Here is an 18,171-nt window from a genome sequence, read left to right on the forward strand (position 1 = left end):
AGTTTTGTATTTAATAATAAAAATGCTCCTGGGGAAAAATCAGGAACGGTGTGGTGTGTTTTCTTAATAACCTTCCACAAGATGGCTAAGGATCCAGCGTCTTCATGGGCTTCGGAACAGGTACACTTCAGCGTTATGAGGTTAGATGAAGATATTATTTCAATCGGAGAAAAGGAAGAAGGACTGAAAACAGCATATCGCATGTTTCATTTAATATATGTGTATAGTCAGTAGGGAAGGAAAAGGGTTATTGTACAAGATTTAAAACAGATCCACCAACTTTATTAATACTAATGTCCATATAATGGAATTGTCTAAGTTACTAAAGCAGTTCCTATGGGCTTGCTGATATATGAAGCTGCACTGATGTTATCTTTAAAGATGGGTTATCATTAACCATGGGGAGATGACAGTTGCTCTATTATATACAAAATGCCCAGAGTCCAAGCCAGCAAGCACTGAAAATATGAGAAAGAAGCCTGTCCTTTGAATGACCAAACACTTGTAGCAGACATAGCCAGTACCTTGCAAAGTACGCAAGTCTCAGGTACTGAACGGCATTCCATTGTTCACACCATTCTGGCTGAGTTAGCATCCACTGGGAATGAAAGGAGAAGAGAAAATATTCATAGAAATAAAGAGCAGAAGGAAAATTCCATGGGACTGGAGCCCCTGGTCTAACAGAGTGAAGACACTCACCTTTGGATGGAGAACTCCCAGAATATGCTCCCAGTGATTGGTCATAATTGAAAAAAAAAAAAGATGAAACTCTTTAAAAGCCCATAACAAAAGCATGTGTGTGTTTACTCACATATTTAAGCTTCTCATAAAAATACTGGTACCTCTTTCAACTGGCAAGTACCCCTGCTATGGAAAAACACTCCTTCAGGTCTGGGGAAATGTTGTTTGATCTCCCTAAATTACATCTCCCTGCTTGTCATTTTCTGATTGATGAAATAACTTAGGGAACAATATCAGTGTGTGGAATATTGCCTGAACAAGCAGTCAATGATTATTGAAAATACAGAGTTTATGCAGTTTAAAAATCAGTGAGCATATTACGCCCAAGTTTTTTTTTCTGGAGCAATGAAAAAATACTGAAATGAATTTGTTAATAAAAGGCATAGGGTTTTTTTGTCTATTTTTAAGAAGGCCGGACTAGTGAGGGTCATTAGTTAGTTGTGATGGATGCAAGAAAAAGTGCCACCTGCAGTTGAATGTGAAGCCAAATGCTTATTTGACCACTGAATACAGAGAAAGGTGTTGCTCTTCAGTGGTTGTCAGAGCACAGAGAGATGAAATAAACTGAAGAAAAGAAAGTGAAAGTGAAAGCAAGAATCACTAATTTCTGAGCCATTTAGAACTCCCAGAGAAGGGAAAAAAGTCTCCTAGGTTTCACCACATCATATTTTGTTTCTTCATCATATGGTGTGGTGAAACCTGTCAGAAAATAGCCACTTCAGAAATACTGGCCCAGACCTTCAGCTGGTATAAATCGATTTAGCTTCATTGACTTTAATAGCTCTCTGCTGATTTACACCCACTGTGAATCTGTCCCCATATGTGCCCTCGTTTTCCAAAACTTCATTCTGGCCTTAGAATCAAAGTTTCCATCATGATGCACCCAAATCCAAACTTACACAATCAAAATTTAATCAACACAAAAATCAAGAACACACTCTTGAGAATGGCACATGAAATGGACATGGCCAAATAAAAAATAAGTATAAATAAAATCCTTTTATCCATTCATAAAAATGTGCTTAGCACATGTATATCAGCAGAGATGACTGCATGTCAGTGTCATTTGTAAAATGATAACATACTGCGTACTACTGTGGCTTGTAGTGGCCTAAGCAGATGATGCATATAACATATTCATATAGGCTGTGCTCAGAGAGAAGTGAATTTCACTCTGAGTAATCAGTCTTTTGGGCAGGAAATTCTGTGTGTATCTATCTTGTGGGATGGAACAGTGGGTCAGAAAGATGGCCACTGCCCCTCTGAGACCCCTAAGCATGAAACCACTGCATCTTCTCTTAGATCCTTCACCTACCCCCTATTATGCACAGGCCTGCAGGGATTGTGTCAAATCCTTGCTGACTGCAGATTTTACTGATTATACTATCTACACTGCCTTTCGGTCTGGTTGCCACCTACCTTTACAATGGTCAAAAACTGAACTAAGCCTGTTCTCTAACCCCTGCCACTAAACCACGTCCCTTTTGCCAAGCCATGTCACTCCCTTAACCGGAACCTTGAAGGGACTCTCCTACTACAAGGGATTGGTAAAATTTTCTTCTCTCCTACCTTTTCCTCCCTTCCTGGATGCTAGGGAGCAGGGACCCTCTGTTCTCTCTCCTTCTCTCTTGGAGGAGGGAAGTACCATTGGTTCCTTCTGTCCACAAAAGGGAGGTGGTTCCACTTACAGAAAAGACAGGTGGTGTGTCCATGTGACTTCTCCTAGAAGTCTCCTAGAGGCTTCCACATCACTGAATCATCTGATCTGCATCTTCCCCTCTGTCCAGCTGACCCGGATTAGGCACAGTGGGACATGATTCCCTGATCAGCACTTTGATTGCTTTAAGACTCTGTTCATGCTTTATAGTCCTATTGCTCCATGTCAGAACTGCTAACCCACTACACATAAACCCAGAGGCCCTTACAAACAAACTAGTGTACAGACATTTTAAAAATAAACTTTTTAGTGTTATGGGAAAAACACCAGATAGGAAAAATATGTGTTTCTCTGGAATTCTTTTCAACCAGGCAATGTAGCCTGATGTGTCTGAAAGCTAAGAATGGAGGTGGGTGAATTATTTCCCACAGAGAACCCAGTCCTTCTTTATTCCAGGTTTTGGATGGATGGGCCTGAAGTGCCTTCTGAAACACACGTGGCGACAACAACAGGATTGCAAAGCCACAGAGGCCTGTGAAAGTACTGGCCTGAAAGGAATATTAGTGAACAGAATCTTTAAAAAAATAAAGCGGTGGTCCCTTCTTCGAAAGACAGCTCAGAATTGTCTGGGATAAATGTTTCCCTGGAGAAACTTATTTGATTGAATATGAATAAGGATTGAATATGAATAGGGATTGAATAGGAATAGGAATTGAATAGGAATTTGCATTATTTTAACCTTTAGTTGCTCTTCCTGCAATCTACCAAAACGAATGCAGGAGCAGACAAAACCCTAAAATTGGCACCTTCCCTCCCACACTAAATTTATCAAACTTTCAAAAAATGAACTTCACAATGTCATATGCATCCCAGCACCACACATCATCCAAAAACAGACTGCTCTTTGTAAGCTTGGTTATGATACGTACCTTTAGCATTGTTAAATTCAACCTTGTCCATAATCCTAGTTTTTTATGTCCTCTCAAGGTGAATTAAAAAAAATATCTGAAACCCCCCATTAAGTCTGGGGTGACTGTACACCTACCGCTTGCTTTAGACTCTGAGTACGAGGGGCTGTCCTCGAAAGTGAAGATCTGCGGAACACAAGCAGGCGTGCTAACACTCTGGCCCAGGTAGGAGGCAGGAGGGTAGTACGAGTGCATCCTGTACTGGGAGCTCATGGCATGTCGGCTCTCTGTGCTTTTCATCTGTTCAAAGAAAGAATTAGAACAGCAGTGTATAAAAACTGAATCAGAGGTGGGGAGTGAGATTTATTTGCATCTTGGAAATTTCCCACTGTCCTTCATTTACATATTATTGACTTAGATTTCAAGAAAAACACATTCATTTCCTAGGACTTTTGTTTAGAAAATACTTATTTCCAGCACAGATCGTATCACTGTGAGCTTTCTAATCCCATTCTGTCTGTGTTTAACCCCAACGAACAGTAGCAGAGATGAACAGCAGATAGTTCAGCCTCAGCAGCCATTCAGTCCTTGGAGTCTCCAAAGAGACTAACAACCATGGGACCAATCGGTGATGGTAGTTACTACAATGAGGACACACACACATGTTCCCTAGAAACTGGACAGAGCATACCAAACTAGAGACTTATATAGACCCCATCAACTGAGTATCTGAGCACATCACACACATTAATGAATTTATTCTTAAAACCCAGTGACGCAGAAAAATATTATCCCTCTTTTAAAATGGGAAACTGAGTCAGACAGAAATTAAGTGACTGCCTCAGTCACACAGGAAATCTGTCAGAGCCAGGAATGGAATTTAAGATCTCATGAGTCTCAGTCCAAATCATCCTTTCTCATTTCAAACAGTCCAAATTGCTTCCAGGTAGTAAAAACTTTGAACCTGGATCAAGGATGAATGGAGACCAAAACTCAGAAATGAAGGCTTATCCTATTTCCAATCCTTTGGGCCAATCTAATCTGCCCTCCAGCTTTGAGATTTATGAAGTACCCAAACAGAATTAACTATATCTTTAAATTTTTATTTTACGGAAACTGGCATTATTATTTGTTTTAAATTTCTATACTGTAAGGCTGATATAACAGTTAAAGGTAAGCGAGAAACCTAGAAAGCCATTATTACTAAAAACATTAAAATCCTACGTGTGAAGGTAATACTGTATTACCGAGCTTCCGCAAATTGGTTTGTCATTAAATTACTAGTAGATAAAAAGCTTTCGACAAGAGAAAAATGATCACAGTATGTATTAAACCGGTAAATCTATCCATAGGCACACCTGTATAACTATGCCATCTGAAGTTCCTTATCTAAGGTACAGTGTACTCATGTTACATACAGCCAGTGGGTCAAATTCTGCCAGCAGTTATACCCATCGTATTCTGTGGACTTCACCAGAATTTGGCCCTGTATGTTTATCCAACAAAATATGCCACTGCAATCACACTGGGAAGAAAAACAGGAAAAGTTCTACCTGTTGCAGCGAATGAGTGCGTCAGGGGTGCTCTCCAAAGCTACATTTTCGAGTGTTTCCCCTGTTGTTTACACTTTCAGTATTCAAACTGCCATATTAGAAAAAGTGATTTCACATGAATAAGACGTAGCGCAATATCCTACCCTCTGTTTTGGGATGAAATTCCAAGTGATGTGACTAAGGTGCATATTTATTTGTTTTATGGCCGCAACATGGTCTTAAACAGTTATAGACATACCTAGAGATAGACAGGATATACCTACAGTCCTGCAGGTATGGTCTTTAATATAACAAATAATAACAATACTCATTTATAAGATGATTTTATGCTCTCTGCATGGATAAAATAAACCAATTAAAGTTCACTCCCAGATAAGCAGTAAGACAATGTTGAACAAACTTCGTCACCAACTCCTTGTCCGGTAGCATTCTGAAAACTTTTTGAAGCCAGAAGGGGCTTAGGCCTTGCTTAAAAGAGGTCAAACCAATGGCCCTAAGGTCAGATAGTAAGGCACTCCCCAAAACATAGGGAGGCCAGGGCTAAGACATAAAGCTCAACACACTTCCCATCTCCAAATCCACAATGCCCTCTGTGACCTAAGAAGGCGGGAAAGCAATACAGAAAGCCAGAAACTCAGTATAAGGTACATAGGACCCAGTCTATTCCTAAGGCTTTGAATGTCAACATCAAAGGCTCCTTCTCAATCCATGCACCTCTGAAGGCAGTGAGCGCTGAGCCTGGTGGAGCAGATGGTAGAAGAACCACCTCTCCCTGCCCTCAGCAATCATGTTGTCATGTTATGTGTTATGAGACAACTGTCCCGGCAGCTCAGTTTTTAGGCCTGCTATCCTTGAAAGTAACTGTTTGTGTGTGTGTGGAGTCTGTGTGCAGGCACTCAAAATATCACCTGCTGGAGATATTATTATTTGAGCAGCAATAAAATGGAAGAACTGCTCAATGGCACTGAATGAACGTCTTGTTTCCTTCCCCTGCAGGACGTGGGCGATGAACTGTTTCCTTTCAAGCCTTTTAAAGCTTTGCCCCCAATTCCTTAAAATCAACTCACCTAAAAATCCCAGGATTCAATGAGTTATTACGACTATTAGTATTAGTACATAGTAGTTGTCGGCAAGAGACATGTTTTATAATCTAATTACCCACACCAAGTCTCTGAACCACTGTCCGACCAACAGACAGGCTTGGCTCTGCAAAGAATATGAATTGAATTAACCACCCAAGAAAATCAAAAAGCTTTAGGTTTTGTTTTATTAAGCTGTTTAGAATATACACCACTGTAAATGTGAACCAGAAGGTTTCCTTTTCATAGCGCTTAGCTACCCTATTTTATAGTAACAGTAAAAAAACAACCAAACATAAACATTCTTGACCTTAGCACTGTATTAAAAATGGGGACCAATGAGATCATTACCCCGGGGGGGGGGGGTGTATTAACCCCTTCAGCTTCGGCTAGGTTGGGAGTTCTTGCACCATTGGTGATAAGTCAGAAGGAGGGTGCTCATGGCATGAATGGGAGTTCAAAAGGGTTCCCAGGGGGATAAAGTGGTACCCTCATTATGGGATAATTGCCATAAATATTGGGACACATTTTCTATCAGCAGGATGCTGTGAGGTAGATTGTCAAACTGGCGGGCAGGCAGCAAAACGGGGGTAATAGTCGTCTCCCGTGCTCTGGCTTGAACACGGACCCCTTTCATTTTGAAAGTAGCATTTAAAATAAACCCACAACATATAAGCCTCTCTTCTCACCTACCCTTTCCTCTGTTTGTTTGTTTGTTACACCCACCTATTGCAACTTACCTCACACAAAGTTTGCGAGCTCTTTAGGACAGGGAGAGCGCCCAGTACAACCAGGCCCCAAACCAGTTGGGGCCTCGAAATGCTAGTGATAAGAATGTTTAACCCGCACACTTTTTGCTGGGGCATGATTAGCAGGCCTCTTTTCCACAGAGTTATAGGGTTACAACCAATCAGTCTTTTTTACAGTGCAGGAAGGGCGACAGCTATTGACCTAGCTGCCCCTATCACCTGTAAATATGGTATTGCCCTTGCTTAGCATTCTTGGGTTTCTCATCTCTAGGCATCTCCTACCAGTTGCATTTCATTATCACTCCTCTTTGCATCTGGGAATCCTTTGGGGCCCATCTTTGCCCTCAGATGCACAACCAGGCCACGGTTCTTACAGAAGAGAGATTTGGCCCATTCAGTATTCACAGTTTCTGGTATACTGTGCAAATGCAGTATAGAGTCAAAGGATGTATTGAGTACAGCAGCCAGATAACTGGTGAGAGGGACTTTAAAAATGATACATGAAATAAATACGAGCGAGCCAAGAAACCATGTAAACTGTAACTTCGGAATTCTTTTGTTTCTGTTGTTTGAAAAGACGGTAGAGGGCTCTGCATCAACAGGCAGTTGCAGGTTGTTCACATGCGTTTGTGTGCTAAAAACTGCTAAACGAAAGCCTTTCGTCATTTAATGACCAGAACACACAAAGCCTCCAGCTCTCCACCAATGACTGACAAAGCAACTGAAGCGTTACCTCTATGAACGTTAAAGGGGCTCAAACAATATGACGTTCCACAAACTCAGATCATCGCAGGGAATCCCACCGGGGCAACCTCCCCAACATTGCAGAAGAGGTGGGTGCAGCCTCATCTTTCCAGGCCCCTTGCAGCACCTCCCCTGCCCTGCAGGTACCTTACAGACGGCTCTCTACAGAATCAAGAGCCACATATTAGGAACTAGAAGACCAAGGATGGGGAGAAGATCAGGCCACTGCACCCGGCTGCTTAGTCTTCTCCTACCAGCCCTGTAAAAATTCAAGCATTGCCAACCCTAAGGGTTCAAAGATCACGAGTCAGGTCCCCAAAATCATGGGAGTTTCAACAAATGAGAAAGCATTTTAAAAAAATGAAACTGAGATTTAAGAAAAAGACCAAATATCATGTGACCTGTGGTAAAACTGCAAGTGTGGGAAACACTGAGTTGGAAAAAATATACACCCGGAAAGCGTGGGCCTGACCTGCTGCCATCGAAGTCGATGACAAAGACCCCACAGAGTTCAACGGAGGCTGCGACCAGGTCCTCAGTGAGGTTCCTGGGGCAATCAGAGCAAGGGGAAAAGCTTGGTAAAGTAGTTCCCTCAGAGCCACGCTGCCCAGGATGGAGCAGTGTGTCAGGGAAGGAGGGAGTTCTGTTGAGCACCCTCCGGGCCGAGTGTCCTTGCAGATCCCAGGGAATCCATGGGTCCCCGGGGTAGGTGCAGGAGAAACCTCATACACCCCATAGAATGATTTGGGGGAACTCAAAAGATCCTTGCAGAATTTTCCTCCTTTGCCCTCTCCAGGTGATTTTTCCATGGGAAGGGCAATAGCTAGTTGTGAAGAAGCTGACTGCCTCTATGTTAAACCCCTTGCAAAATAAACAAAAATGAGCTGATCACATCTTCCTTTGTGTAGCTGGCCCAGCCCATTCCCCAGGCGAAAGGCTACAAGGAAGAAGTCACATCTCCCTCCTAAAGTGCCCATCTATGGGGGAGACAGATGCTGCAAAGAGCACAGGTCCGGGCAGGTCACTTAACATACAGACTCCACGACTCTGCTTCCTCAATGACTCATACATAAGCTATCCCCTGCCAAAGCTGCCTTAAAATTCTGGCAGAGCTTTTTTGGCTTCCGTGCATGTATACATAGTACTAGCTGCTAACTGTTTTAACATTAGCTCCTTTCCCTTCCCTAAAAGCTAAGCCATTTTTAGGGGAGATAAAATGGCATCTAGCATTTATTTATAGCTCTCTTTTAAAAACAGCAGAATTCGGATCTCAGTGTTCTGGTGTGAGATGAGAAGATGGTCTTCTGCTTATGACACAGGACTAAGAATCAAGACAACTGGGTTCCCTGCTCTGCTGTGCCACCAGACGGCTGTGTGACCCTTGGGCAAGTCACTTAACAAGTCTGATAATACACCTTCCCTACCTTATGGGGTGGTGTTAACGAACTAAACCTCACATTTATGAAGTGCTTTGAGATCCTTAGACAAAAGTTGCTATAGACATACTCAGCCTTATTGCATTAGTACTGTTCAGAGTATTTTTGTTCACTTCTAAAACCTACTAAGCATATTCTACAGGATGAAGAAAAAAAAAGAAAAGAAGAAAAGACAATGACACCATGCCTTGAATTACTTTGCTTCTAGCATGGAAAATGCAGGAGACATCTATATCTGTCTTTCCTTGATAGACAAACTTAATTAACCTTTGCTATTCTGTTCCAACCTACTGTTTTAGACAAAAGCAGTGACCCATAAACAATATGTTACCATCAGAATCTCAACTGCTGCGACATCAAGAGATATAGCCCTATCAGCAGTATCGGAAAATAAACCGCTTAGATTAGCTCCTCTAAGAATTATGGATTATATCCACGTCACACATGAGCTGTCAGAAACATTAGGATACTTTTAGCATAAATCTGTAATGTGAAGGGTATCTTATGAATACAGTACATAATATATTGCTTACAGGACACATTGGGATGGTTTGGGGTTACTTGTGAAATGCATGTATACATTTAGGTATTTTTCACCCTATACGTAAGATTCTGACTGCATATTTTTGTAAATGGGTCAGATTTATGAAAGAAAAATTATGTCAAAACAACAGGAGAGAGAGACTGCAAAAGGTGACAGGAACAACATACTTTAGAGAAGGTGGCTATTCTTAGAATTCACACTGTTAGCTGCTTGATCACAGCTCTGCCTTTGAAACCCACAAAAAAAAAATTCTGGATGCCATGTTTTATAAATGTTAATAATTGAGGTGGTTAGGTAAACAGCCTTAATTACGCATTTTAGAATTAACAGTATAATTTTTCTAAGTACAGTAAATTAATTTCTTTGTTTGACCTTGCACAGTGATTATTTCAGATTTTCTGCCTACACTGCCACAGGAAGGAATGAAAATGGAAGTTTTTGGAAGTGACCATGGTGATTGTACAAGTTGCATTTTAAAAATAAAGGTTCAACTTTTCAGTTTTGGATCCAGAAAGTATCTGAAATCCAGAGGCTTTGTAAAAAACTTCTGAGAGCTTTTCCCCCTCTCTAACCCTTGCTGAAGGCACACTGCGCCACCCTCCCGGCACAACAGAAGCCCCACTGGCCTGCTAAACCCAGGATTGTGAGTTCAATCCTTGAGGGGACCACTTAGGGATCTGGGGCAAAAATCAGTACTTGGCCCTGCTAGTGAAGGCAGGGGGCTGGACTCGATGACCTTTCAGGGTCCCTTCCAGTTCTATGAGATAGGTATATCTCCAAGACCCAGCAGCCCTCCACACCACAAGGAGGAATCTTCTGAAGGAAAGCTGATCAACTTAGTCAGACTTGTTACCAGTCTGGCAGCAGGGAGTGGAAGGATGTAAACACCTGCTGGAGAGGCATCTCATTCAGAAGCCAGCATTAGCCTTCTGCTGTGACTGTTGGCCCAGCAGTTATCATGATCCACTGCCTTCTTATAGGAGAGAATTTAAGCCTGACTAGATACAGATTGTACCAATTTTTGTTCTTGAAGTCAAGAAGACAGAAGCCATCTCAACATTTATCATTTACCTCCAGCTAAACAGGTGTCAGTGACATTGGTCCCAGAGACAACAATTCACCAACTTCCATTAAAACATTAACGTGTGCGGACCTGCAATGCCAATGCTGTTCAACTCATTTCACTGTTAATTGGATACAAGGCATGAATTTCTGTTACAATGACCAGAGGGAGGGCCCAGTTGCTAAGTGCAGAAATAGAACAAAAAGAGATGGATAGTAACTGTTAAGCCTGTTACATTTCTTCTGCCTTCCCGCTCTTGTGCACATGCAAGTACATTTTTGTTTATAAAATAATATCTAATACTCCACATCAGGTCTTAAACTAGCAAGAAAACCTGGCTTTAAGTAACTAAAAACATATCAGATAACGCTGCCAGTGCTGCTCTCTTAAACACTACCATCTTCGTTATGCTCATCGTATTGTGATGGATACAGCTTCCTGAATAATTATATACAAACAAATGAAACCTCCAGAGAAATACCACAAGACCAAACTTTCCCCCACAGGAATCCATGCAAGTACACGAGCTTCTGTGAAGAACAAAGACTAATGAAATCTGACATTAATCTACATTAAAGATTCAGTGATTCAGTTTATTTGCCAAAGCTCAATGATGCATTAATCTTCTTCCCATCCCACACACACACTCATGTTCCCTCCCCAATCGCTTTGCCCTGCTCCCTAAATTCATTTTTCTAGCCCAAACAGCAAACAGCTGAGCTACTAAAACCTTGTCTATGCACAAAAGTTGTACTGCTTTAACAATCCTAGTACAGTTAAAGCAGCTCAACCCTTTTCCCCACTCCCAGCATGGAAATAGTTATTTCGGTATATAAATGTGCTTATATCAGTATAGCTTATTCCCATATGGGAAGAGGAATAAGTAATACCGGTATGGGGCCTTCTGTACACTTAAAAGATGTGCCAATAGAGCTATACTGATAAATCCCCGGAGTGGAGACACAACTTATGTCAGCAAAAAAAGCTCTTCTGCCAGTATAGCTGATGCTGGACTGCTAGCTTAGCCACATCTACACTAAGGCTTTTGACAGCATAGCTCTGGCAGCAAAAATAAATAAATAAATAAATCACACTCCTAACATAGCTATGCCCACAAACCTTTTAAATATAGACCATGACTAACACACCTTTACACCTATGTAACTGTGTCCACACTAGGAGTTGCACTGGTACTATTTCAACAAAAAATAAAATCACCCCCCTCACCAAAATTGTGATACTGCAACAAAAACTGTGTGCAGACTTGGCCTAGGGAAGCTTCACTGGCATAGCTATGTCTATAGAAGTGTGGAAAAAATCACCCCCTAACTGATACAGCTGTGCTGGCAAAGCCCTAGTGTAGATGCAGCTATACTGAACAAAGTCCTTTTGCTGGGGTGACTTATTCTGTTTGGGGAACTGGTTTAAGCCACACTGACAAAAGCACTCTTAAGCTAGTATAATTTGCATCTCCGCTGGAGGGTTGCCAGTATAACTATCAATGTATTAAAACCAGCTAATCCCTCTAAGTGCAGATAAAAACCTTAGCCATCTCCTCTCTTCAGATCTTCCTTTAAAACACTCCTTTAACTTTTACTTGAAATTGACACTGAAGTTTCATTCACCTTCCTCTTCACCACAATTTCCTATTCTTCCCACACTGGAATTAGTCTGCAGGGAGCTTTCCTTGAATATATGCAATACTGACCACTCATATTCTATACTCAACCACAGGTTGCAGTGGGAATCTAATTCCCACTTACTTTTAGACTACTTCAGTGCAAAACACTGCTTTCTCTAATTGCCTATATGAGAGTCACTGCCCCCTGTGCTGTTATCTATCCTCTCTCTCATACAAAATCTTTTAAGGTAATTTTCACAATGGCTACCTATAACAGTATGTTTGCAGTGTTGTTGCAGGTGTGTTGGTCCCAGGACATTAGAGAGACAAGGTGGGTGCAGTAATATCTTTTATTGGACCAGCTTCTGTTGATGAGAGAGACACGCTTTCGAGCTACATAGATGTGAAGAGCTGTCTGTAGCTTGAAAGCTTGTCTCTCTCACCAACAGAAATTGGCCCAATAAAAATTACCTCACCCACCTTGTCTCTCTGTTATAACAGTATGTCAGTCACACTATTCCTAACTCTTCAAACAACACCATTCCTTCCTGCAACCCCGCCATAGAGACAAACAGCAGGAAAAAAGCTGCAGGACCCTGGCCGTGTTCTTAGTGACTGTGCTTTCCATTGTCTGGCAGAAGACCTAGGTTCAATTTTTGGGCCATTCTCACTAACTTGCCCATTTGAGACTGGGACAGCTATGACTGCACCAAGGAGAAGTTAATGCCTCAAATCTCTTAGCAGTGACTTTTGACCAGAAGAACAGAACTAGGATTCTCAACCAGTCCTTGTTGGCCAGTAAGATGATGGGCCAGATCCTCAGCTGGTGTAAAGTGGTTTAGCTCCACTGTCTTGAACACAGCTGGACCTATACAGACCAGTGGAGGATCTGGCTCGATGACTGTATTCTGAATCTCAAGGCAGTGGCGTTAAAGTGCTAGCTAAAGGGTAATAGTCCTCTGTACGCATGTTACGTTTAATTGTTCTCCATATCCAACTGCTGTCAACGGCAGAAAAGCTGGCATTTAAAATGTGCAGCTGGGTTAGCTCCACTGGTAGGAGTTAAAGCTTTTCCAAGACCCAAGGAAATGAAACTGGCGAGGAAACAAAAGATCTTGAGTTTCTAAAGTAAGAGCTTAACAAAAAAGATGATTCTCCCCCCACCCCTAAATACTGTTTAAAAACAATGTCATATATTTTAAACAGCTGGGGCACCGTAACTCAGACTATAGGCAAATGGTACATGTATAAAGATCTATAACAATGCTTAATAGCAACTGTTGGAAATGGGCCATCCTGATTATCACTACAAAAGCTTTTTTTTCTCCTTCTGCTAATAGCTCACCTTAATTACTCTCATTACAGTTGGTATGGCAACACCCATTTTTTCATGTTCTTTGTGTATATATATCTTCCTATTGTATTTTCCACTGCATGCATCTGATGAAGTGGGTTTTAGCCCATGAAAGCTTATGCTCAAATAAATTTGTTAGTCTCTAAGGTGCCACAAGTACTCCTCATTCTTTTTGCTGATACAGACTAACATGGCTACCACTCTTAATATCACAGTGAGCCAAAGCTCACCTCAAGTCACAGATACATAAAATTCATGTGTTTAGAAATAATCTAGATTCAAGTTTACACTACACATCAGAACACAATAGCTTAGATACTATTTCCACTATGCAGTGCAGAATGTCTTCCATATAGCTCTTCATGCAGCAGCTAGCTCTCCTGAAACTCTTCAGGCTACATGCATACACTTATGTATTATGTCAACTCATGCACCCCTCACTTTCCATTATTTTTCTCAGTCACTGAGGCAACCACAGGAGGGATCACTATTGGTTGGAGGAGTTGTGAATCACGTGACTGACAGTCCATTTTAATAGCATATTGTTCACGATGCAAATATTATGACTTATTATTTTCATGGCAGTAGCTCTAGGAGCTCCAGCCATGGGCCAGGACCCCATTGTGCTAGGGGCTGTACAAACACAGATTTACAGTGAAAGGTAGAATCCATAACATTTTACAAGCTATATCGTATTGCATTGTATCATGTTAACCAAACAAGTAAAACTTGGATTGAACAAAATTAAGAGCAGTAAACCAATGATACTGTACAGCACTGGCATGAGTGGAATCCAAATCCACCTCCCCGCGTGTGACCTGTCTGAGCACTCTTGAATACAGCTCTAGAACAGCCTCTAACAACCACTGCGTGTGAGGGGCAGCACAAGTTTTCACACATGTGCACCTAGAAGTGGAGGGAGGGAGCAAATCACTCTGATCTGAAGGAAGCTGTCTCAGCATGGAGTTCAGGCATAGGAAGGGCTGGCCAGTTCTTTTCTCAGAAAAGCAGGAATGATCTCCAGTGTGAAGGACTTGAAAGAGGAGAAAACAGAGCCTGTTACGAAGCCAGAGCCTTGAACCTACCCTCTTCCCTCAAGAGTTGCCCTTAATCTGGGTTTCCAAAAGGGTTTTTCCATGTGGAGGGAGTGAAAAAAGAATTATGCAGCATTTGGGAAGCCTCACTCGAAGAGTATTGTAAGTGGGGAGAGGAACTATGCTGATATTTCTAGAACCTACTATACTGGAACGCAAAACATTTCCAATGCTGCCACATAGCTCAAATGTGAATGGATCAAACCTCTCAGTTCACGGCGATATCTTTTTATCCCCTTAAAGAAATGAGGATTTTCCGGCAATTTACCTTTTTTGAGGTGGGGTGTCTCAGAGTGGAGCCTCTGAAGAAGGAAACTTCTCTTCTCCGTGTGGGAATGTCTACACTTGGAGCTGGGAGGAGGAGGAGGTGATTCCCAGCTCACACAGACATATTCATGCTAGCTTCCATGAAGTTTGTACACTAAAAATAGTAGTGTAGCTAGAGTAATAGCACAGGCTACCCATGCCAAGTATATATCCACAATGTCCAGACTAACCCGCAGCGACATTACTACTTTTAGAGTGTTAGCACGAGTACATCTACAGGAGCTGGACATCACACCCTTAGCTGTAAGTTTTACTATTGTGTTGTGCACTATCGTGCTTTGCAAGAGGGAGACAAGTAACCCAGGGAAGTTGAGAGCATAAAGGGTGTGGCTGCATGAGGAGCACTTCCAAAGGCCAGTGAGGAATATGCAGCGTGAGGAGGTGAGTGGCACTGAGTGACTGCATTTCCTACTCTTGATTTCTCTTTCTCTGACCAGACAACCTTTCACTCTCTCAGATTTTCTTTTTTTTTTGTGGCCAGTCTCTGACCTCAGATAACCCGTTGGTCCTTCTCCAGACTGGGAAATGGAGCTTGAAAAAGGTAAAAAATATAAATAAAAAATTGCTAGAGGAATAGCTCATTTGGCTTAGGGGGTTCAAAATACAATGGACTGACTGTTTGTGGGCCGACCTGGAACAGCCTCTTTTCCAATTTCACACTTGCAGTTCTGTAGCTGTGTATGTGTAAATCATGTGTAAACGGATATTCACAGATCTGACTGGAAATTTTTCAACAAAATTTTTGTAATGGAAAATGCTGATTTGCTGAAATTGAAATTTTTGTGGGAAAGGATTGGTAGTGAAGAATTTCCAATTCTAAAATTTCTAAAAAAAAACACGTTTTGCAACTGTCATTTTTTAAATGAAAAATTCCACTTTTCCTGTTTCAAATGACTTTTCATTTAGAAATTTAAGCAACTTAATTATAGCAAAAAAAATGTAAAAACAAAAGAAAAATGGTTGATTTCCCCATAAGCCCTGCCAACTTCTTTGAACACTCGGGGGTTAATATTATTTCAGGTTAAGGGGGAGAGGTTGGGTTTAATGTTGCATATAATAGTGGTAACACACAGCGTAAAAGATGCCTCAGGGCTGGCCTAGCAATCACAAACTGTTACATGGAGGAGCCAAGTCCAATTCCCTTCTTCCTGGCAGAGTTAACGTTCACATGAAGAACAGCTTTGTGTCATGCTCAATTGACCCTTGCCAGCCAATCAAAGAATGGCATGGACTGTTTTAGCAGGCTGGGAGGAGGGGTCACTTCTATGTAGGGTCTTTGAAGGGGAATAATAAAAGAGAAATGAAGAGAGATCCTAAAGAACACAGTCTCTCCAGAACACCACCCTGAGTTCTCCGGCTGGTAAATTTACTAATTATAATTGTTTTATTTCTGGAAACAAACCCTTACTAAACTAAAATTTAATTAGAAAAGGAAAATAATAAAAAATAGAGCGGAAACCCCTTTCAATTGTGTTGACAGCCTGTCACATAGTCTTCATAATGCTTTTGGATCCCAGGACATTTCTTTTCTTTTTAAAAAAAAAAGAACGCACCCTAACACACATCTAGAGTCTGGTTCCAATCTCACACTGCTGAGAACTACAGCAACTACACTGAAGCGAATGGAGTTCCATCAGTGTAAATGAGATTAGGATCAGGCTCATGGACCCCAGCACATTTCACACAGAATTCCAACATCATTTCTGTTACACAGTACCTGCCATTGGTTTCCTGATTGGCTTGACATATATGTGGCTGGGAGGCTTCGCAGGCTGTTTTTCACAGGGGACCCTACTAGTGTGCCCCCCATATCGCTAGAGGAGGATTCACTGGCCACTGCCATCTGGTACTGGGAGTAGTTGTAAAGGTTGTTGTAGTAAGGATACAGGGATGGCTGATAAAAACTGCTGTAGTAGGTGGAGTCCACAACCAAGTCAGATGCGCTCTCCAGATGCCCTCTGCTGGTGATGGAAGGAATGTCCTGAATGAGCATCCGTCCCTCTGAAAAGAAAAGAAAACCAAGCCACAGCTGGTTATTGAACAGGAGGATCTACCTTTCATCTTTCACTAAGCTGCTTCTCCAGCTGCTGGCTTGATGGGGGTGACAGATAGGAGGAGGTGAAAGCTGAAGGGAGGCAGTGTTTGCTGTTCATTGGAGCGTCAGCAGGCAGCTATTCATTCAGAGGCAAGGCTGAGCCTGAAAGACCTCTCCCTCCCACTGATTCTCTCACCGGAGGCAAAACCGACAAGAAGTTCAGAGATTGGGCCAGAACCTCAGCACGTGTAAACTCAAATTAAATAGATTTACACCATTACAGTTTAAAAGTGAATCATAGCAGAAAGATGCTGACCTCAGGCTGACACCGGTTCCCTTCATTCACCCTTTTGTACCTGGTTGTCTGCAGGTGACAGCTGGGGCACTCTATAAACATGGCTTTAGAATGGGAGGAGGACGAGCGTACATGCCACACACGCTGTGATACCCAGGCACAGCAGGGTGAGCCGTGGCTCAGACTATATTCGGCAGGAACACTCAACCCCTTTCCTCTAGAAACAGACTCAAAATGCAGCCATGTTTTTCTCAGGCAATCACCCGTACTGGAATCCCTTGCACCAGTTTCCACGGAACCTCAGAAAGAGGTGCTGATTATTTTGTTGCTTCACAGGATTCCTGGCCACACTCTCAATCTTACTCCTGACTGCTTAGATTGTGGGCTGGCTCCACCACATCCCTTCCCTACTGTCTGAAGAAAGAAGGCTCCATCCTCTTTCCTTCCCCTCCTGCTGGGAAGGGAGTCAGGCTCCAACTTCATTCTCAGCTGCTAATGCATGAATATATAAATTCCACTCCCTCTATACTAGCCCAGGGCAGGTCTGGTGTCTTCTGACTCCTCTGAGGGGAATGGGATTGTCCTTTAACACTTCGCAGGTGCTTGACCCCCCTCCTCTGTCTCATACGCATGCATCAGGTCTGTGCAGTGCCTCCCACATAGCACAGTCAGCACACAGTCACATGGGTTTAGAGGTACTAATATAAGAGCACAGGAAACAACGCTGTAACTTTCCAAGCTATAGTACTGATACAGTGGGGAATTGGGCTAACAGAGTATATTTTATCAGAGACACAAACACTTTAGAACTCCACCACTTGGTTCTGTCATTGAGTCACTGTGGCTCTATCTACACTAGGGATGTTTTCTAAAGCTTCCCCCCCATTGCCAATACCATTTCAGCTTCACAGGTTTCTGCAACATTACAATCCCAGGTGTAGACAGCTGCTGCTGCTGCTTTTAACACGATG

General features: G+C 42.1%; 1 protein-coding gene across 1 annotated transcript in view; it reads right to left on the bottom strand.

Moving 5' to 3' along the window:
* DMRT1 (doublesex and mab-3 related transcription factor 1) overlaps positions 1 to 18,171 on the bottom strand; it is a 79,895-nt gene that overhangs the window by 32,911 nt on the left and 28,813 nt on the right. Inside the window, exons 3-4 of the mRNA XM_045022316.1 lie at positions 16,588 to 16,871; positions 3,444 to 3,606 (exon numbers count right to left, since the gene is read on the bottom strand). Of these exons, the coding sequence (XP_044878251.1) occupies positions 3,444 to 3,606; positions 16,588 to 16,871 (447 nt within the window). The remainder of the gene's footprint in view (positions 1 to 3,443; positions 3,607 to 16,587; positions 16,872 to 18,171) is intronic.

Source organism: Mauremys mutica, chromosome 6, assembly GCF_020497125.1.
Source record: "Mauremys mutica isolate MM-2020 ecotype Southern chromosome 6, ASM2049712v1, whole genome shotgun sequence".
Taxonomy (NCBI): Eukaryota; Metazoa; Chordata; order Testudines; family Geoemydidae; genus Mauremys; species Mauremys mutica.